The sequence below is a fragment of the Corylus avellana genome, chromosome 3 (assembly GCF_965113065.1).
Source record: "Corylus avellana chromosome 3, dhCorAvel1.hap1.2, whole genome shotgun sequence".
In the NCBI taxonomy this organism is placed as follows: domain Eukaryota; kingdom Viridiplantae; phylum Streptophyta; class Magnoliopsida; order Fagales; family Betulaceae; genus Corylus; species Corylus avellana.
Genome location: NC_142492.1, coordinates 34373477 through 34395778, shown reverse-complemented (window position 1 = coordinate 34395778; position 22302 = coordinate 34373477). Strand labels below are relative to the sequence as shown.

Genomic DNA, 22302 nt, shown 5'->3' with positions numbered 1-22302 from the left:
ACCCTTTTCTATCGCTTCTACTATATCAACTTTGCTCAAAATTGAGTCATCACCTTGGTGAAAAATATTTCAAGATGGGTAGGGTTACCATTTAAGGTCGTTTATAATCATAATTACTTACCTTCAGAAAACCATTTCCAACTGAATTTATATGCCAGAACAGAACAGGAATTATGAGCAGACCAACAGGCAGGAGGACTCACATCTCCCATTTCCAAGAAAACAATATACAAACCCCACAGATAGGGGCAAATCGCTCCCAAAACATGGTTGAGGTAACATCACATTGTGTTGGCAGCACTGACTGCTACATGTATCATTAACAGTAATCTGAATGCGACTCATAGAAATCACTGGGGCAAGGTGACATGATCTCTTGCTCTAGCAACTGCAATACCTGGCTCATTGTTGGCCGATCATCTGGGTTTGCATCCGTGCACTGAGCTGCTATTTCTAGGATTGCTTCTAGGGTTTCCATATCTGTATCCGCACACCTTTTATCTACTACTTGTTCCAATTGGTTTTGCTTCAATAGCATATTCATCTGTAAATGAACATTATAAGTTCTGTATTACATTCACTGCATTAGATGGAGATATAAGATGGCAAGAAAGACTCTGGAAAGCTTACCCAACCAACAACGTTTAAGCCTCTCTTCACAAAAGATGCATCAGTAGGTCTCTTCCCAGTTACAAGCTCTAGCAAGAGAACCCCAAAACTATATACGTCTGATTTTTCAGTGGCTCTCCCACTTTGCAGATACTCTGTGTTATGGTAAATAATACCATTGGGATTAGTATTTCTATAAAAGTTTTCCCAAATATATACTACATGGGGGAGGGGGGGAAGCAATGATTGCAAAAACATACATCAAATGATCAAATAAAATTTATGCCTAATGCCTTATATAGGGTGTGTGGGAGTCATATTTTTTCCATTTTTATATTCTTATTGCACTTGCTTAGGGGTATGACACAAAAGTACTGGATATGTTCATTCACATGTATATGACAAGTACTAGGAAAGAAAACAAATTTAAACAATTTGAATACTCTAATAGCCTTTGAACCATTTGAAACTAGCACCATCAGCAGACATGAAAAACATTTGGTGATAATTTTGCAAAGAACTGCTACCACTACATTTTGTAATAATCTTCTGCTAATAACCATTCCTACAATCCTAGAACTATCATCAAATCATTAATTTGACATTCCATGGTTCAATGAGTATCAAGGGTAATCTGATAGAATGAAAATAAGCTAGATTTGAGACTAAGGAAATGTTTCAGAAAAACTGTCATTGTGCCAGATTTTCTGATACAGTGCTGCATTGCTGTTGGTTCAGACCACTTATCTTTTTTAGGTAGTCTGAAGACCACTAGATAGTCTTGATTTCCTGTCAATTTTCTGACACACTGGCAAGCACCATTATATCCCCAAGCAACTCATTACCAAAACAAGCATCCATTCAGTTTGTCATTAAGAAAAAAGCTTCTTTGCTGTAATCCAATACTACTTCCTTTAATCTTGTCATAATGCATCCCGTAAAAGAGTTTCGCTTAAACATTCCCCAAGTAAATTGTTATCCTAATTACCAACCACCTTGGCCTTATTCAACCTGATATTCTAATATCAAAATAGCATGATCCTAGAGGGTAAATTAGAATACGCACCTGGTGCTAGGTAGCCAAAAGTCCCAGCAACCACGGTTGTGACATGGGCATCCTCATCAACCAAAAGCTTAGCAAGACCAAAGTCCGATACACGAGGCTCCAAATTCTCATCAAGGAGAATGTTGCTGGATTTTATGTCACGATGCACAATCTTTGGACAGCAGTCGTGGTGCAAGTATGCCAGACCCCTGGCGGAACCAAGGGCTACTTTCAATCGAGCACCCCAGTTCAATGATCGTTCTTCAGGGCCAAGTTCTAAGAAGAAAAAGACCAAAAAGAAAAGGATAGAAATCACAAAACCATTGCATTTCAAGTTTTAACAATTCCTACGTTTTATACATAGGAATATACTTGGATTCATATTATGCAAAAGTATTACTAGAGGGAATACCCAAAAATAAAATCAAAACAAAACAATAATGCAAAGTTCATTGACCAAAGAATGCTTATCCCTAAGCAGAGTAACTGATTGATGGCACCTTAGAGCAATTGATTAAGGATTCTTAGCAGCAAAACTTTTTTGTTTGCTATGTAGTTTTTTAAAAAATTTCTTCTTTGTTTATTTGCAACTAATAATAGAGATTATAGGTAACTGTTCAAACAGATGTATTACTACTATTACGTCAGAAATAAAGAAAAAAGAAATCAAATACTGAACTTGACCACCAATATGAGAGCTGATTTCTTTCATTGTTTTTTATTTCGTGGCCATACAAATCCTCAAATATCAGCATATAAACAAGAACCACAGTATCCAAAATTGAGAAGCATACCGTGCAAGAAATCATCTAAGCTGCCCATAGCCATATAATCATAGATAAGAAGCTTTGAAGCTGGGAGTCTGCAGTAACCTCGTAGATTTACTAGATTTATGTGCTTGATGCTACCCAAAATTTCTAACTCTCTCTCAAATACTTGATCTGATCCTTCACGACTCCGATCGATCCTTTTAACAGCAAATGTTCCACAATCATTCATAACCATTCTGTACACGGTACCGAACCCTCCCGACCCTACAACATCCTCCTCATCAAGAGATTCCAGCTTTTCTATGATCTCACATGAGGGGTATGGCAAGTCACCATGGAAAGTAATAAGTTTTGTGCCTGTTCAGAAGTGAAAGGTTTATTTGGCAATGATTAAAATAGAACCAAAAAAAAAAGAAAAATGATGAAATGCTTATATTTGAGAAAGCAGAAAATTATGCTCACTTGCTTCTTTGTCGACTTGCTTTTTCACTTCTGTGTATTTCTTAGCAGTTCTTTCCTTCTTTGATAGTAACCAAACCCAGAGCAAAGCAAGGAGCACAACAAGCGCAAGACTCATTGTGGACATTGCACCAATCAGCACTCCTTTGATGTAATGAGAGGAACGCTTAGTAGGGACTGCAGAAACCCCAGAATATGTAAACCAGAGTTACCTTATGCACATATGTAATTGTAATATGGTCAAACTGATTTTTCAGACATAGAGACCAGATCTACTTGGACAGTTTGTCAACCAACTAGAATCCTAGAAACAATGCTTTAAACTTGCCTGCTGCTTCATCGCTTTCGGCATGTGGTAGCACTACAGGGAATCCCATTGAAGTCCTACATGGCTTGCGCACTTGCCGGCCACAAAGGTCAAGATTGCCAGTAAATCTATGCATAAGCAGGGCAGTTAATAAGAAAATGCAATGGGATGGAGCATGAAACAAAATACATCAATGACAAAGGAAGTCAGGCTATAGAAGGTGTTTACAATTGTCATTACTTTGTAGAAGTATATAACTAAAAAGTTTCTGGGTGCTGACAATTATTACAAAATTGTGAATACTTCAGTTTCGTTGTGAATTTCGAAGCTCTGATCAACATAGGACTAGGTTGCAGGCCCTCCTGCTAACCTCCTTTCCCATTGGAAAGAAACTAAAAGAGGAATTTGAGGAGATTATTGAAGTGCTTAAGGAAGAAATATTAAAGGGAGACTAAATTATGCACTTTTTCAAAACCAGCTAGATGTTTTAATTTTCTCGACTTTCTTTCAGGATGCCAATGAAAGTAAGTCTGGGTCATTAATTAAATATAGCCTGCTGAGTGACAGGATCCTATATTCAAGTAAGTGCAAGTTTGTTCCCATACTGCCACTACATCACATTTTTACAGGTAAATTCAATTAACAAGAACTAGATATCAAGTAGATGCATCCTCATGCTACACCCAAATTTGATAGGTCTACTTGTGCACCTAGTTTACCAGTTGCATCGTTTCCATTATATATCAGTGCACAACATTCTTCTTGTCTGAAATGATTTTAAGTTATGTATAATAGAGGGATGCCAATACCCTACTCTGACTTGTGTAGCTTAGTGCTTTCCTCATCTCAAATCCAAAGACCAAAGGAAATTCCAAATTTCCTTGCCACATAATCAGTTGTTTGTTACACTTTAGAAGTTATGACTTATTTATAATAGCTTAGCACTTTAGATGTAGCTTAGTGCTTTCCTCATCTCAAATCCAAAGACCAAAGGATATTCCAAATTTCCTTGCCACATAAACAGTTGTTGCTTGCACTTTAGAAGCTATGATTTATTTATAATAGCTTGCATTATATTCAAATGAGCATAGACAAAAAAATTTGCGAAATGATGTAAAGTGTACTCACGTCTCATTCCCAAATGTGCTTAGAGCTCCAAAATCTGGAATCTCACCGGTGAAAAAGTTGGTGGACAAGTTCCTGAGACAGATTACAGCCAATACATTCTTTCAACATATTGCCAATTTTCTTACAACGTAAAAGAATAAGAAAATAGTTATGCCACATAGCTAGAGCTCTGATTGAACTTACAGAGCGCGCAATCGTGTTAGACGGCCGATAGAGGAAGGTATAGCACCCTTCAACGAATTGCTTGATAAATCCCTATATTTAGCTTTCTGGTGTTATAAAGCAATCCAGACTATAACTATGTTAACTTGTAAATAGCTCTAGTGATGTATTGATAACCGAGTGATTAACAAGAATATCTCATACATATTTAATCATTCTAAAAAGTAGGAGAAACTAGTAACATCCAAGTACAATATAGTATCAAAGATCTTACAGAATAGTGAGATCAGAAAGGTTTCCAATATCCGATGGTATGCCTCCTTGGAGATAATTTTCCCTCAAGTAACTGAAGGAGGAGAGGGAGTTGAGTCAATACAAAGAATCATTCAAAAAACAATTGAATAACAGCAACTTTTTTTTCTAAGGAATTAGGGAACCATTTCCACTTACAGGGCTCTGAGCTCAGTACAATTGGTAATTTCATTAGGAATAATTCCATGTAAGCCGTTCTGGTGAAGTGCCCTGATTCACCACCAAAAAAAGATTCAAACATTATTAAAAAAAAAAAAAACAACTTATTGTCGAAACTGTTAAATTTAAAACTCATTTTCTTTAGATGGAGGAAATCAGTGAAAGGAAAAGTTGATGGGCATTGGACTTACAGTCTCTGTAATCTACTCAGTTTACCAATACTGGGAGACATAATCCCTCCTAGCTGCATGTAAGGTAGGTTTCTGAAAAACCAAAAAAGTGTAGAGGAAGATTACACTTGGAAGTAAATAGCATAGAACCAAATGTCAAAAACCGAAAAGAATAGGGCTTGACATACATAGAGCGCACTCTTTGTTCATTGAGATGGCAAGTGATGCCAGTCCATTTACAGGGAGACTCATCAGAAGCTTGCCAATTACTGAGGAGGTTTCTACTGTCATTCAAACAGCTTCTTATTTCCAATAATGTCAGGCCTAGATCATAACGCGCAGAAAGATTGTTACTTTAAGCTTCATTTTGTTGCTCAGAAAAAAGTATGGGAAAAAAAAAAAATCAAGCTTTAACCCAAATCTGTAGGATGCCCCTCAACAAAATGCACCCTTTTTGACTTAGTTCAACTGACTATTTCACTCTCATAAAACAAAAAACTTCAAAGAACTTCGAATACAATTTTTTTTCCTCTCAAAATTGCTCCTCCAAAGATTTCTTAGGAACCAAAAAATTAACTTACAAAAAAAAACAAAACAAAACAAAAAAAAAAAACGGGGCTTTACCATCTTGAGTGAGAGCAAGAGAAGAAGGGCTCAAAAGGGTAGCTGCAAAAATCAGAGAGAAGATCCAAACAAAGACACCCATTTCCATTCCTACTCCCAAATGGGCTATCTGGGCAGAGCTCTCTAGTGCTCTCAGTCACTATGAACTATGAAGCCAGGGAGAGAGAGAAAGAGAGTGTGGAGTGAAACGAAACTGTTATGATAACAGTGGAGGGTTGAGTAAAATGGAGGTGAGAGTTGTGATGATGGCAGAGAATTTCCATTATAATTTATTAAACTAATAATTATTTCAAGCACGAAAAAGAAGGCGGGGGGGGGGGGGGGGAGAGAGGGAAAAGGAGGGAGTCCACTTTTTTTTATATTTTTGAGCAGAGTGAAAGACAGACTTTTGAAAGTTGGTGTTGAAAATCGTGCAGAAAGAGGTAGCCGTTGTCCAATGGAGGATTCAAAAACATTAGAGAACCTTTAGCTCTACTCTCTCGTGTGGGTATTCAATTAAACTTCCCGGCATGGGAAGAACACGTGTACTCCGAACCATTCAGAAACAAGTGTAATGCGCATGCGTGGCATGTGTGCGTATTGTTTAATCGCCTTTCAATCTCCATTCGAAAAGGTCGAGGCTGCACTGTAGTCTGTACGTTTCTGCTGTGTTTGAGAGATTCTCAAGATATATATTTAGTAATGATTCTTTTTTGCTAAATAATTAAGGTTTAAGACGAACCAACTTTTTTCTTTATTACATTTTTAAGTTAATTTCATCTCCCGAATCCTGGAATGTTTTAAGGATACTTTAATCATGTGGAATACATAGTGAAGATTATTAATTCAAATTATTAAAAAAAGAAGGTTATTAATTCAAATTATTCTTCTTCTTTTTTATGTAAATATTGGTTTTTGCTTTTTTGTTTTATGTTTTTTGTTTTTGTCTTGAGAGAGTGGGGTAAGCTTGTTTTTTTTTTTTTTTTTTTTTAAAGGAAACACGTAGAACTAGGAGAACATACGAGGAACCGTAATATTTTTCATTATAAAACTTAAAAACTTTTTAATAGAAAAAAATTTGAATGTTAGATGTTCTCTTAATCCTATGTGTATATTATTTTTTTTAAACCAAGTGAGGTAAATAAGGGACCAATGATGCTAATTTCTTTTTTACTTTTTTAGAAAATAATATACACTTAGAACCAAGAGAACACCTATCATTTCTCCAAAAAAAAAAAAAAAAAAACTCAACGTTTTTGTTTGGTTGAACTAAATACATACTCTCACTTTTTCACACACAATTCTCTACATTCATATATAACTTTTAAAATCAATATTGAATTAAAATCTAATAAAAATTTATCTTAAATTTAATTGTAATTTTAAAAGTATGATGGTAAGAATTTACTAGATTTGACTGAGAACCGAGGTCAAAAGAGAATAGAACAAACAAACATGGATTTCATTTGGTCATTGAAACAATAATTGGGGTTTCATAATGTTGATTTAGAATTCAATCGGAGGGAAATATTATGTTATTAGTAGTCTGACCAACTCTTCAGTTAGCTGTCCACTTTTTTTGTTTATGTTATAAGTTAAGTAGTACTTTCACAGTTCACATGTAGACATAAATGTCGGTGCCCCACTCTCCAAAAACTTCCAAAGCAAAATCAATTCGCATTCCCAACCCACCTCCTCTGCATTCATTGAACTGTCACACTTCATAATTTTGTCCCATTTATTTTTCAAATTTTTCCCCATTTCACAATATTCACCCAATTGCTTTACTCATTCCCGCCAATGAAAATATAAAACAAAATGATTGATTTTTTTTGGTTGTTCTTGAGCAACTGTTCATTTGATTCATAAATTGAATATTATACCACATAGATTACCAGGAAGATAACGAGGAAACAAAGATCATTCCATAACAATGATTAACAAATTAGTATTCTTTTAATACATCAATTGTCTTCTTATAACATTAATCAAAATAACCTAAAAGATGAAAGCTAAAACTTAAAAAGCAAGTAAATCATCTAAGAATGAAAAATTTTAAAGACCAAGGCTCCATTTCTTTCGACGTAAAATGATTTTCATAAAATGATTTCTGCATTTTACGGTGTTTAGTGCGACGTAAAATAGTAGTCAAACATAAATCATTTTCTGTTGACCAAAAACCCTTCATTAACCATCGTAAATTGGTTTCCAATTTTAAAATTCGGAAACCAATTTTCCCAGCCCCTCCTGCTCAACCCGACACCTACCTCTCCACTCCACTTTTCTCACGACGCTTGCCTCTCCAACCTGACGCCTTCCTCTCTCTCACAACTCTCTCTCAAGCTCATCAACTCGTCTGATCCCTATCTTCAGGCGGTTCGTCAACTTGTCTGATCCCTATCTTCGGGCCGTACTTCTCCTACTCAATTAGCATAGATCCAGAACTTCTCTCTCAACTGCATCTCAAGAATAAATCTCAAAAGCAATAAATTCACCTAAGTTGAAAATTCACAACAGAAATGACAAGCCTAAGATAATATGGGAAATTAATCTATGCTGAAATTAGAATGAAATTTGGATAGAAATCAGTGATCCTTTCTTTTTCAAACATCCACTTCATATCGAGCGGATTTTTCGGAATGTCATGTTTGCAATCTCGTTAGAACATAATTATGATCAGGGCCTTTTGCCTCGATTCAACTTGTCAAGTTTGTAACCCGTTTGAACCTAATTGCAAATGGGACATTAATATTCTGCCTTGGCCTACAATGGCTACGTATATAGAAGGAGTAAGCAAAGCAGAGAAATCACACATCAAATCCTCCGGTTGTGGGTAGGGTAGGGCAGGTAGGATATCTTCATATTTGGACTGATAAGGTCGCATGCACCTGAGCTCAATGATGCAAGCAACGAAAATATATAAAGAAAAGAGGTTCACAAAGTAATCATTAAGTTTCCAAGCAAATGCAACGAAAAACTGAGACTGGGAATTGATGATTCCTTCCTTATAGGCTATGGCCAAATGATGAAGATCAAGTGGAATTCGAGCTCGTATGTTCCCCCACAAATCTTCTTTATCCCCCCACCTAATTTATGCATTGGACGTTGTTGATTAATGCTGAGGAGAATATAATCTTTTTTTCTTCTTCTTTGAAATGAGTAGGTTTGACTCGAAACAATGAGAAATGAAGATTCATATCACTAAATTTTGCTTCATCACACATATGATCTTCAATTGATTGTACTACTTTCTTAAATAAGGAAAAACTATAGGGTAACTACTTTTTTAAAAACTATTGCAAATAGTACTATGGACATACGATAAATGTTGTTAGTTCTTCCATCCATATTTTGTCCAATAATTTAACGATTTGCCATATCAAGTCCAATCTCAATTTGACAAGTACCCCATACAAGTCATTAATATATGGGAAAATTACACTTTACCCCCCACCCCCCAAAAATTTGGGACGATTTTCAATTCGACTACCAATGTTTCAATTTTTGCAATGCACCCTCCCAAACTTGCAAATTTTTTTCAATTCGACCAATTTCATCCAAAAATTTATATATTGCCCATAATTTTTTTTTACTTTTTTATTTAAAAATAAAATAAAATAAATTTGGGGGTTGCAAAAATGGCCAGATGGCCAAAGGGATGGCTACAACCACCCCGAATATTTTTTTTATTTTTTTATTTTTTTTAATAAAAAATAAAAAAATAAATTAGGGGCAATATGATAATTTTTGGATGAAATTGGTCGAATTGAAAAAAAAAAAAATTGCAAGTTTGGAGGGGTGCATTGCAAAAATTGAAACATTGGTGGTTGAATTGAAAATCACCTCAAACTTTGAGGGGGTAAAATGTACTTTTCCCTTTATATATATATGGTGTGGTTGAAACCACCCATAGCCATTTGGGGGTAACTTGGCTTACCCCAAGCCCTACTAGAAGGGTGGTTTCCACCACCTCAATTTGGTCATTTGGGACCGACCAGACCAATTCCAACCACCCTCAAATAGCTAGAAGATGGTTTTGACCACTTTCATTTGACACGCTCATTTTGTTCTTTTTTTTTTTTTAAATAAATAAATAAATAAAATATTAACGAAGCATATGAGACATGTGATAGTTGTTAATTGATTTGACATGGCATACCATTAAAATATTGGACAAAACATAAATAAAATTATTAAATATTGCATTTATCATATATCTATAGGTACCATCTAGGATTGTTTTTTAAATTGAAAGGTCCATTTGATTTTGCATTAAACCACATAACAGTGGAAAGGATTTAACCCAAAAATATAATACAAGGAAACAAATTACAAGAGGGGGTACGCACTTTAACAACAAAGTGTATACTTTGATTGATAGACCACTTGTACTAATTAACTTATATTAGCAAGAGAAGAGTAAGTTCAATTGTTATTGGTAGACACATAAAAAATTGTTTTCTATAATAGGAATGATTGGACAATATATTACACATTGTTGTAGCTAGCATCTATGCCTCTTCTTTTTTTTTTCCCTATTATATTGATTGAGGTGCTATTTAATATTGTACCTACTTTCAACCCTTTTTCATCATCTTGCTCTCAAAAAATCAGATGAAAAAATATATATAAAAGAGATTCGTTTTAAATAATTAACGAACTATGAGCATGCATAGAGAGTCATAATGTTTCAAAATTATGACATCCAAAAATGTTTTTAAACTTGTTGAGACAATATATATATATATATAAAAGAAATTTGGAATCCTAAGCGTTGTACCAGAAAATATTACATCGCTTCTTACTTCTTATGTTTAATTTCTTTCGGATTTTTCTTCTCTATTTGGTTGCCATTAAAAATTATATCAAGTTGATTTTCCTTAGTTGTAACCTACATACTGTTGGAAATAATTTTGAATGATGCACAAATTCTCATTGATATAAAATAATTACAATTTGAATATTAACAATATAAATAAAATACAAGAGATGAAAAGTAGAGTATGAAAAGATCTCACAATATGCTATAGAATCATGCAAGAGCGTTGTCCTTAAAGGTTGATTCGTGCCTCCCGGAATGCATAACTCGGTGCGATCAGATCCTTTGACACACAACTTCCCAGAATTAAACTATAACATTTAACTTTGTTAAGGACCCACTTCCAATAACAAAGACTAGGAGAACAACCCTTTGATATTCTTGATGAAAAAACCACATAGAGAAAATACAAAGAATAGAAGACAATAGGTAGATATTGCCCTTATTCTATGCGGCTATAATGTATATATATCTAAATAATCAAATCAGGAAATATATATATATATATTTGCAGTGCTCTTTGGTGGCTATTGATTCATGCTATTAAATTGTCGCATGAATATACAAGATCTTGTAATTGTCATGAATTGGAAGAAACAACAAAGGGTCAAAACCATGAAACAAATTAAAGTAGAGTTTTGTTCTTCTTCATTAAAACTCATAAAAAAAATTAATATCAAAGGCAAAAACGTTTGAAGCAATTTTAATGACCACCAAATAAAAAATTGTTTGTAACAGTACAACACAGACAAATGATGAAGAAAGAGTGCAAGCTGTATCCTTACTAGCATGTTTCCTGCACAGATTTCTTGGCCCATCTCCAAAAACTTGGTATGTTCCAGGCCTTGCTGGTTCCTTAGATAGTAAAAGACACTGATTAATTAAGCTAAATTTAAGATTTTTTTTTTTAAAAACTAATCATCTTGGGCATGTGGGCTCACATTCCATCTATCTTGGTTGAAGCACATGGGATCCTCAAAGTTTTCAGGATTTGTGTGGATGTATCGAATCCACACAATCACTTTCCAATCCTTTGGTATTTTGTAACCTGCAGAAAATCGAACTTTTGATCACCAATTTATATTACCCAACAGAACTTACAATCATGGCTAGCTAGAGGTAATTCATTAATATACAATGAGTTCTAACTGCAAGACATTACATCTCGTAAATAAATTTTGAAATTTCTTAAACTACCCCCTAATTAGATTGAACTGATCAATCACTTACTATTGAAATATATAATTAAAATTGATATATATATATTTTAATTTCGTTAGTTATATCTTGCTCCATGTGAACAATAGTCTATAGGAGTCCGGCCATTAACTGCGTGTCCATATTAATTCACTACAAAAAAAATAATTTTTTTCTCACTGGAGTTTTCTGACGTGTCAGGGTATTTGACACGTCAGAAAATTTTTCTGACGTGGCGCTCCTGACGTGTGTTGAATGTCAGAAGCATAGGTGTCAGCAAATTTTTTTTCCTGACGTGTTACTATTCAGCACGTCAGAATTTTCTGGCGTGTTAAAATATAACACATCAGAAATTAATTAAAAATAAATTGACACGTCAGGAAATTTAAAAATTAATTAAAAAAATATATCTATATTTTTTAAATTTTTTCTGAATTTTTTTTTTTCAATTAAAAAATGTATTAATTTATTATTTATTATTTATTTTTTTTGTAATTTATTGAGTGGTGCAGAGAAACCCAACATTTTCTCACTTCAGAAGTGGTGCACCACAAAAAAAATTTCTCGTTTCTGCAAAAATTTTCTCCAAAATCTTTTCTCCAAAATCTTTTCTCACTTCTTTTCGATCTCCATTTTCAAAAACCCAAATCCACACCGAAAAATCTTCAAACAATCAAAAACCCAAATAAAAAAATCAAAAACCCAAATAAAAAAAACAATCTGAAAAATAAAAAACCTAAACGTCAAACCCAACAAATCTTCAAAAACCAAAAAAAAAAATTTATCTTCTCTTCTTCTTCTTCTTCTTCTCTTCTCCTTTTTTTTTTTTTTTTTTTTCTTCTGCTTCTCTTCCTCTTCTCTTCTCCCTTTCTTTTTCTTCTTCTCTTCTCCTTTTCTTTTTCTTCTCCTTCTGCTTTCTTCGATCTGCCGTGGAGAGAAGGGAGATTGAGAGAGGAGAGAGAGAGAGAGTGTGGGGAAAATAAATGAGGAGGGAAGAATAAAACGAGGAAAAAAGTTGAGAGAAAATAAGAAGAGGGAAAAATTTTAAAATCCCGCCTTTTTCTTTTTTTTTTTTTTTTTTTTTTTTTTTTTTTTTTCTGACGTGCTATTTTTAGCACGTCAGAAAATGGTGACGTGGCAAAAATCATGTACTGTTTGCCACGTCAGAAAATAATAATTTTTTTTGTAGTGACATCACCAAAAAAAATTACACTAACAAGAAAATTGCACAAATTAATAATAATAACATTACACAAGAAAAATAATAAGGACTAAAAGAAAACAAAAAATACACAATAGAAAAATGCCAAAACAACCAAAAAACATTACAACATTGCCTTGCTGCAGGCCTTTGATATACTTTTCAATTGTCCATTCATTATGTGTTTTGGAGTACATGATCATATACTAATCACTTGTCCGGTCATCATTTATTTCGGGGTATAATATTAAATGTTCAGGACAGAGAGACAATAACTCATAGGTGGTTGCACCTTGATCAATTCACATCCCTTTACAGAATGAGAGAAATCATAGGTTTCATTCTCCTAACCATCTTCATGCATATTTTTTTAAATCTACCATTGAATATGTAGGACCCGCATGGTTATTCAATATACTAATCGGTTATAACCATACCCGGTTACCGGTTATAACCGGGTATATTAAAACCCCAAAATCGGGTCACGCGGTTATCAGTTTTTTCCAGCCATTTTAAAACCGGTTTTCGGTTACCAGTTTGTACCCAATTATAACCAACCGGGTTAATACCCATAACAATTATGACCTATTACGACATTAGTTTTCTACATTAAAACTTGAAGGCAATTGTCATTGGGATTACCCCTATACTTTTCAAAAGCCGAAACTATACTCTTGGGGCATAATAAAAGAGGCAACACCTAATTTGCTTGTGAAAATACACGGTTACTTTTGCAAATAATAAAAGCTCATTTCATACTCAACTGTGAGGTTTACTTACTACGTCTTAAACTTACATAGTATTTGCGGCTTGTCAGGTTATCTGTTTTAAGGGGACTTATAAAAAAGAGAAGCTAGAAGTCTATTTTGCAGTACCAAGTTTGATTGAAATGACTGTTTTGATTAGAAGCTCCAAGTTTATGATTGATGATAATACATGCATACCTTGTGATTTTTAGCTATCTCATATCTGATATTTTCACCTTTCGCTTATATTTACTCTGAGTATGTTAGACGGGCGATTCTTTCAATTAGATACTCGCTAACGCTAATTGAATTGGAGAAATTGCTAGTAGCCTTACCGAAATGGTCAATGCTAGTTTTGGAGGCGTTACATCATTTCACATGCATACTAAATATGATGAACTTTGGTAATAAGCATGTAAAATATAGTTTATATATGCCATATGATCAAATAATTTAATTAGTGAATAAAATACATATTCATTATAAACATTTGAATGTCAACATAGATATAAAATCATTGGGATTCGTCCTCAAGAGGTAGTTCAATAGGCTGGGAGTCTGGGACCACGCCTAATGAAGCGGAAGTCACTAGTTCGAATCCCCCCTCCCCCCCTCTTGTGCGGACATGTAAAAAAAAAAAAAAAAATCATTGGGATTCAAGGCACAATCGCCAACATACTTTAACACTCTCCCTCATGTATGAGCTCGAACTTCCTCTTTTATTAGGTGAGATTCAACACATTGAATATATATTGAACGGTGGGTAACTTGTTACAAAAGTTTAAGCTAGTAGTAAGAGGTAACTTTAATTATTTAATGAATACTTTAACAAAGCACATCGTAGTCTCAATCTAAACATATATATCTTTAGCCAACCACTCATAAATTTAGAATGATAGTAATAAAACTCTCAATGGAGTATATAACCATTTCTGAAATTAAGCTAACAAAATGAAATAAAGTTTTAGTTTGTAACAAACATTGTAAAATCCAAGTGACGCAGGACAGAAGAAGAGCAATAAAAAATAGATACAAATAGCAGAAAATAAGATAAACCACGTTGATCAGAGCCTCACAGGTAAAAACTGGGGTTTCAGTAGAGTTTCACCACAAAAAAGAAAAGAGCAATCATGCTTCCAAGAAAATATCTTTGTCATTAATCATAATTTAATCTCCATAAGAGTACATAGAGCATTTAAATAAACATTGTAATATAAATCATAACCCTAAATTGACTGACTTTTTGGCTAAGCCCATTATTAAATAACAAAAACCCTAATTTAACGGACTTTGGGCCAAACCCATAACAATAACTCTTAAATACTAATTTAAATGCAAATAACTTAATTAAATAATAAAATCCAAATAAAATTAAAATACCAACTTATTTATTTTTTTCCTCTGCATCACCAAATCTAATTGTTTGGCTTGCATTTTAGAATGACAGACAAAGAAAATACAAAAGCTTTTTGGTTTTCATTAAGGTTTAAGAAAATAGGAGTGTTGGCAAGTTTCTTAGGATAGCGATCAAAGACCTCATCCACGATGTCATTTCCAAAATGCTTCTCGAAGACTCCTCCAAGTGCAGCTCTGAGGGTCAAAGTAAGCAATTCGATGCTTACTTGCTTGTCCTGACCTAACTCTTGGATGCCCTCAATGCTGAAACGCCCATTTCTTTCAATGATTGCCATTAACTCCTTAGGAGCTGGGAAATAAAGGGGCAGATTGATAGAGTCCAGATTTGATTCAGAAACTAATCCCTGCAATCAATATCCGCATTAGCCTCTCATTGAATCAAACAAAATTTTTTGCTTTTAGTGTTTGGTCATTTGGAAGACACCTGAATTCTTCGTAGATTCTACATTGCATTTTTTTTTTTTTTTTTTCATGTATGATACTTACAAGTTAAATGGAAATTTAAAGCATTTGCTTACTTTAGTCTCTATAAATATGTGATTTCTTACCATTTTTTCCATGTCCGTCAGGCAAGATTCCAGAAGTTCGAGATGTGTGCAAATGGTGAAGTTAGAAGAGAGAATGACATCTGGGACAGAAGTTATGAGAAGTACCATCAACCCTCCAACTACAATCTCTTCTCCTCTGGCTAACAGGAAGGACTCCATGTCCATGGCAAATTGAGTGGCATAGGCCTCCACAACTTCCTTTGGAGCATTTGTGTAATGTATCCTTCCTTTATTCCATGCAGGAGAAGTTTTGTCCATAATCTCTTTGGGCACCCTGGAGAGCCAGTTTAGGGAATGAGAGCAGTGAAAAATGTGAATACTGGCTTTGGAAAATAGGCGGCCATAGAAAGATCCAGGCACCCCAGCAGCTAAGTAGTTTCTCTTTGGTGGGAATGACTTGAAGAGAGTGTTGAAGTCATTGGAGGAATGGTCGTTAAAGAAAACTTGTAATTCTGGGATCTCATCATGATCTTCTGAAAGCTGGTATTTTTGTTCTATGGCTTCTACAATGTTTTGCACCGCAAGAAAGGTGTTGGGTCCTGTAGAACAGCCCAAGTCTGCAACAGAAATTGAGTTTAAAGGTGCAGAAAGGGCATTGATGTCAAATTTCTTGACAATTGCCTCCTTTATCATTTCTTTGGCTGCTTCAACATTTCCTCTCTACATACCAGCCAAGTGATTATTATTTTCAGTTTGAATGTCTTTCAATTCACACATACCATTTTCAAATTATCACCCTGTTGTCAATGTCATTCCAAAGTTTAATTTTAATGAATAAAAAAGAGAACATGTTTACTGAAGAAGGGTAGTTTTAATTATTATGTGTCAAAGGCTGCATAAACAAGTACTGTCAATTAGATATGCTAGCTTTCACTAATTTTCAACTTTCCCTTCAACGGGTTTTTTTTTTTTTTTTTTTTTTTTGAGGAAATAAAAAATTGGTTCTTGCATTTTTTCTAATTGTTTGAAAGCACTTCAAAAAAAAAAAAAAAAAAAAAAAATTCACTCCCTAAGTTTTAAGCACTTTAAAAATTATTCTTCCGGCCGGCCGGTCAAATTTTTTCATCCAAATTATTGATGGAGTTTTTGTCATGTCAACAAATTGCCAAGTCATTTGCATTCAAGTCATAGGGTGGAATAGACATGTTATACTCATCCATGAAATGATAATCATGTACTGAATTTTTTTTTTTTTTTTTTTTTTAAAAAAAAGGCCTCGTGGGGCCTGATCAGGAAGCTAAGGGGGAGAAGCAAGGCTGGAATCCGGGCGGAAATAAGAATTTTAGTGTGGGAGCTAAAATTCTAAGAGCTATCTAGCTAGCATCTTGCTCATTTTGCACCTCCAACTGATTAATTAAAGGTGAGCAAAAATACATTTGGTGCTACAGCTATATTCACCATACAAGTTGCTATATTATATATATTCACTGAGGAACTAATTACTGCTATATATTTATTCTCTCATTCTTCCGTATACTTTTTTTTTTTTAAAAAAAAAAATAAATAAAAATTTAAATAACTCTTAGATTTGTAGAACTCACTTAAATGATTCTGATACCATGAACAAATTTATAACTATAAAGAAAATCAAAAGAATAGAAGAAAAAACAAAAAAAAAAAACAAAAACAAAAAATCCACTAGAGGTGATAAATGTAGATCGAGCTGCATTAAAAGAGGAGTTAGAAATTTTATGAATACCATAGAATCATCTTAGGAAATTCAGGTGTTAATCTGTGTTTCTAGGTGCTTTTACATGCAAGCTAGTGAATATTGGAAAGACGATATATATATATATATAAAGTAAATAAATAAATGAAAATGAAACCTGATATTTGGAATTTTGAGCATAGCTGTAAGCTCCAAGTCCTCCGGTCATTGGATATGATTCAGGAAATTCGTTATTCATTTTGTCCTCCATCTCTATTGTCTAGTACCAAAACAAAGCAGAAAAAGAAGACACTAAAAACAAACAAATATATATGTGATGTCTCTTACGAATTAGGATCCTCTCAATTTTAAATAAACTGGATAATATCCAGTTAGTTATAGTGAAAATGTATTTTTGTCCCATCAAAAAAGTGAAAAGACAAAAATACCTTTCAATTATAACTAACTTAATATTATCCAGTTCATTTGAAATGAAGTAGATCCTATTCTGTCTCTTACGGTCTTGAGCCAAGATATATATATATCTTGGCTCAAAACCGTAAGAGACGGAATAGGATCCTCTTCATTTAATGCTTTACTTCTTTGACTCTACTTTTTCAGGTAACCGGACCTTTAATGGTGCCTACAAATCTGTGGAAAATGATCATCTCCAGTCCATTTTAGGTTGGAGGGTATCTAGTTAATGGCCAAGATTTTTTTAAAGAAATCTTAGAACCACAAATGTGCCATGTGTCTTTCTAATAAAAAATAATATAATATTACCTAAAGTTTTAAAAATAATAAAAAAATAACCATCCCCATTATTGCCATAGGGGTGGCCAGACCACCCTATTTTTGCCCTAGGGGGTGGCCAAAGCCACCCCGGTGGCCCTTGGGGGGCAAATGAAAAAAAAAAAAAAAAAATTATAGCATTGACCTTTGGGGGTGGCCAAAGCCACCTCTGTGGCCCTTTGGGGTAGTTCGGCTACCCCCAAAGGCAAACCCAAATGATAAAAAAAAAAAAAAAAAAAAAAAAAAAAAAAAATTGGTTGCTTGTCTTGGATACCCAAAACCCAACTCTTGGATGCTCTCAATGCTGAAACGCCTATTTCTTTCAATGGCTACCATTAACTCTTTAGGACATGGGAAATAAATATGCAAATTGATAGAATCCAGATTTGCTTTAGAAACTAATACCTGCAATCAGGATACTCATTAGGCTCTAATTGAAACTTCATCTATAAATCAACCAAAATTTGAAAGTCTTTATCGACTTATTAATTAATGTAATATATGATTTCTTACCATTTTTTCCATGTCCAACATTATGTGTTTTGGAGTACATGATCATATACTAATCACTTGTCCAGTCATCATTCCAACGTGTTTAGCATATGCTATACATGCAACATCATTTCTTTTAGAGATATGCTAGAATTTAATAAAAATTTCATATTTTGTCTATAAAAGTCTATGTGGCAAGATGTCACATCATCTTCTTTTTGTTTTGTCTTTTTCCTTTCACCAAAAATATAATATGGCATCTTGTCACATGAATTTTTATGGGCAAAATGTGAAGTTTTTATTAGATTCTAGCATTTCTCTTTCTTTTAACAACCCATACAACAGAGGGTTGTCTCGATGGGCCTCTTTTTGGGTGGCCTGTAGTTGCGGGCCTAGGATTTGGGCTCTTCTTATTTTTGGTCCGGGTGTGGGCCCTTTAAAATTGGCCCTCAAGATGGAGCATATGCCTATTTGTTAATTTTACTTACTAATCAGTGAAACTCTATGCACTATTTTTGTATTTTTTTCATATAAATATCTTGTGTAGCTTGTGAGAAAGACAACATATATATATATAATTTTCTTCGATCTATATTTGGTTGCCATTCAAAATTAAATGTTCTAGAAGAATAATTATCATACTTTCCATGAGAATTGGGTAGAAAGAAATGAAAATTGCAAACCCAATATTTAAGCAGCTAGCCATGAGGCCAGAAACTATGAACTATTATAAGTAGTTCTTTCCATATTCATTATTAATCAGGACAGAGAGACAATAACTAAAAATGGTTTCCTAAAATTTGATGAATGCAACCTCAACCCCATCAGCTGGTATTGGATGTGGCAGATAAACCATCTCTACATCTGGGTCAAGCAATTCCCACCTGAGATCCCATGTAAATACATATTTAGCAATCTCTAAATATACTGCATCAAAGCTTAAAATCCTACACACACACACACACACACATATATATTACTTAATGATGTTAGTTGATTTTCCTTACTTGTAACCTACAGACAAATGATGAAGAAAAAGTGAAAGCTAGCTGTATCCTCGCTAGCATGTTTCCTGCACAGATTCTTGACCCACCTCCAAAAACTTGGTATGTCCCAGGCCTTGCTGGTTCCTGAGATAGTAAAAAACACTGATCAATTAGCTAAATTTAAGAATTACTATTTTTTTAATCTAATCATCTTGGGCATGTGGGCTCACATTCCATCTATCTGGGTTGAAGCACATGGGATCCTCAAAGTTTTCAGGATTTGTGTGGAGGTATCGAATCCACACAATCACTTTCCAGTCCTTTGGTATTTTGTAACTTGCAGAAAATGGCACATTTGATCACCAATATTACCCAACAGAAGTTATAATCACGGCTAGGGCTAGCCGAATTCAATTTTTCTTTTCTTTACCTGATCGGGTGAAGCATATACATGATGGATTGGGATCTTTCTATTTCAAGTGAAATGGAGATTAAATATTTCAAGGTTCAAATTAGATTTTATCAATGGTGAATATGTTATCATGTCATTAAAGTTTTTAAATGACGTACTACCATGTACACCGTTAGATAAAACAAAATAAAATTTAGATCATAAAATCGTTCTCTCCATTTTGAGTGCAATGCACCCACCTTTTACTCTCATTATTACAATATTCAAAGCCTTTCTTAAACTATAATCCTGCAAAAGATTTTGGAAAATTCATAATTTGGATCTGTGCCTTTATACTCAACTTCCTTGATGGCCGACCGGAAAACAAATGCTGCAATATTGGCCATTCTTATTGTTTCCTCCACCACCTATATATATATATATATATATATATATATATATATATAGTTAGTCTTCCCTAAATTAATTAGCAACCAAATAGGAAAAATAATAATAATAATAAAATCCACCAGACTTTAATTAGAAACAATTAATAATCGATCAATCTCGATCTAGTGTTTGATAGAGACCTTGTTTGTGTATTTCATTTTTGAGACATCTTCGCTTGTGATGAAATCACCATTCCTATTCTTGCTTAAAGCCATATGTTCTCCTCCTGCAATTCATGATAATTAACGATGAGACATGAAAAATCTATATAAATATTCTTTCTTTTTCAAAGCTTACAAATAGCCTTCCTACGTTTTCGAACGTCAACTGTAAACATGAGACATGCATGCATGAGATAGAGAGAGAGAGAGAGAGAGGGAGAAATAAATGTATAAAGTAGTTATATATTGCCCAGAAATAAAGATTAATGACAGTTATAATATTATAAAGGTTTGTTTATTTCTTGTTAATGCTGAGAAAAATTAATTACCAACGAATGTTTAAGAAAGATTTTCACGTCATATCAACAAGAAAAAAGAGAATGCATGTATTTAGCCAATCGGGGATATTTAGCATGTGAGCATGATCTTTGTTGGTGTACAGTTTTTCGAGGATGACGTGGCACGATCAATATGCTTTCCAAAGATTGTGTTGAGATTAGCTTTGCTACAAAAAGAGAGATAGGATAAGAGCTACCGGTAGGGTGCCGACGGGGGATTGTACGTTCCGATGCCTAAGTTAGTGATTTGATTTAAGAGGGAAAATGAACTCAAGAGAGAAGTATATTTTTCAGAGTTGAGATTACCCCTGAGATGAAGTTGGAGCTTTCCTTTTATAGGCATTGAGTAGCAGCTGCCTTGTTGGTAGGGTGGGTCCTAAAATTTGCTGAGGATCCACATATACTATCTTGCTGAATTGATAAGGTGGGCTCTCGAGTATCATTCAGGAGTCTACGTATCCTCAGGTAACCAAGGATAGTAGCTGAGGATGCATTAATAGAGAGCTATCTATACTCTGTTGATCGAATCCCTGGTTAGTTGGGCTGACCGAGGATTCGTGCAAGCCTGGCCCTTAATGGGCTTGGGCCTTTGACCAGGTTGTGGAGGATTGTTGAGCGGTTGTATGGCCTATCCATGACCCAACAATCTTAATCCCTAAACTTGCTACTCCGTGAACCCCAAGCTACATTCAAAAGGTGGTTTAGGCATAATAACAAAAGGACTAATTCATAAAAGGCCACTGTAAATGGCAAATGTTGAGGTAATTATCCTCCAAACTACCGATGCAATAGCGATCGATGGAGAAATGGGCGGCTGATTGGTGATGGCGTTTGGTGGAGGAAGGGGGGCAATGGCCTTCGCCGGAGGTGAGGTGTCTTGAACAAGAAGAAAAACATTTGTCTGTTGATGTAGAGAAGAGGATGAGTTCTAATGTTTTCATCTTAACCCTTGTTTATTTTTTATTGAATGGCACAAAATACTTAATTTGTGTCCGATCCCTATAAAAGTTATTATCGACTAATCTTAATTTCTCTATAAAACACTTTTACATAGTTTCCAGTTGGGCAACTAAACTGGAAAAGATTTTCTATTTTCCATCCTTTTTGGATTGAGAAAAATAAAGTGAGAAGAAAAATAAAAGAAGGATCAAGGTTTGGAGTAGGGAGAGCGAGGGAGATGGAGTTCTAGTTCTACAAATGCTACGTAAAATTAGGATCCAATTCTCAACAAATTGCTAAGATCGTAGTTGAAGTGGAATCCTTCTACGTACTACATGCTTCTGCAAATATCACAAGATCCTAACTAACCTCTAAAATGTGGGTCAAGACCAAGTAATGACTCCATCCAATCGTGCATCTTAAACCATTTGCCACGTGCACCTTGCATGCATGC

At 34.4% G+C, this 22302-nt stretch overlaps 3 protein-coding genes across 3 annotated transcripts; all 3 read right to left on the bottom strand.

Annotated features, from left to right (window-relative positions):
* Positions 1–58: 58 nt before the first annotated feature.
* On the bottom strand, positions 59–6034 carry LOC132176202 (Leucine-rich repeat protein kinase family protein). The gene is made up of 13 exons (XM_059588338.2): positions 5746–6034; positions 5310–5445; positions 5143–5214; positions 4931–5002; positions 4755–4826; positions 4502–4573; positions 4319–4390; positions 3212–3318; positions 2887–3060; positions 2449–2781; positions 1676–1930; positions 631–764; positions 59–544 (listed from the first exon to the last, which is right to left on the bottom strand). Exons 1-13 carry the CDS (start codon positions 5831–5833, stop codon positions 320–322), a joined length of 1812 nt encoding a protein of 603 aa, XP_059444321.1. The 5' UTR covers positions 5834–6034; the 3' UTR covers positions 59–319.
* Positions 6035–15102: 9068 nt separating this feature from the next.
* On the bottom strand, positions 15103–17570 carry LOC132173532 (loganic acid O-methyltransferase-like). The gene is made up of 3 exons (XM_059585045.2): positions 17478–17570; positions 15652–16311; positions 15103–15447 (listed from the first exon to the last, which is right to left on the bottom strand). Exons 1-3 carry the CDS (start codon positions 17568–17570, stop codon positions 15103–15105), a joined length of 1098 nt encoding a protein of 365 aa, XP_059441028.2.
* Positions 17571–19376: 1806 nt separating this feature from the next.
* On the bottom strand, positions 19377–20022 carry LOC148587112 ((1S)-1-hydroxy-luvungin A synthase CYP88A37-like). The gene is made up of 4 exons (XM_088514489.1): positions 20000–20022; positions 19800–19905; positions 19598–19713; positions 19377–19467 (listed from the first exon to the last, which is right to left on the bottom strand). Exons 1-4 carry the CDS (start codon positions 20020–20022, stop codon positions 19377–19379), a joined length of 336 nt encoding a protein of 111 aa, XP_088370615.1.
* Positions 20023–22302: the final 2280 nt, after the last annotated feature.

What these genes read in the sequence shown, in the direction of transcription:
- LOC132176202 (XM_059588338.2), bottom strand. Translation starts at nt 5,833, where the DNA reads ATGGAAATGGGTGTCTTTGTTTGGATCTTCTCTCTGATTTTTGCAGCT. An exon ending in GCAAGTCGACAAAGAAGCAA is followed by an intron (nt 2,782 to 2,886) that starts GTGAGCATAATT and finishes ACTTCTGAACAG; the next exon opens with GCACAAAACTTATTACTTTC. An exon ending in GCTTAAACGTTGTTGGTTGG is followed by an intron (nt 545 to 630) that starts GTAAGCTTTCCA and finishes GTTCATTTACAG; the next exon opens with ATGAATATGCTATTGAAGCA.
- LOC132173532 (XM_059585045.2), bottom strand. Translation starts at nt 17,570, where the DNA reads ATGGAGGACAAAATGAATAACGAATTTCCTGAATCATATCCAATGACC. An exon ending in CTCAAAATTCCAAATATCAG is followed by an intron (nt 16,312 to 17,477) that starts GTTTCATTTTCA and finishes GCTGGTATGTAG; the next exon opens with AGAGGAAATGTTGAAGCAGC. An exon ending in TGACGGACATGGAAAAAATG is followed by an intron (nt 15,448 to 15,651) that starts GTAAGAAATCAC and finishes TATTGATTGCAG; the next exon opens with GGATTAGTTTCTGAATCAAA.
- LOC148587112 (XM_088514489.1), bottom strand. Translation starts at nt 20,022, where the DNA reads ATGTATATGCTTCACCCGATCAG. An exon ending in TATATGCTTCACCCGATCAG is followed by an intron (nt 19,906 to 19,999) that starts GTAAAGAAAAGA and finishes ATTTTCTGCAAG; the next exon opens with TTACAAAATACCAAAGGACT. An exon ending in TCAACCCAGATAGATGGAAT is followed by an intron (nt 19,714 to 19,799) that starts GTGAGCCCACAT and finishes TTACTATCTCAG; the next exon opens with GAACCAGCAAGGCCTGGGAC.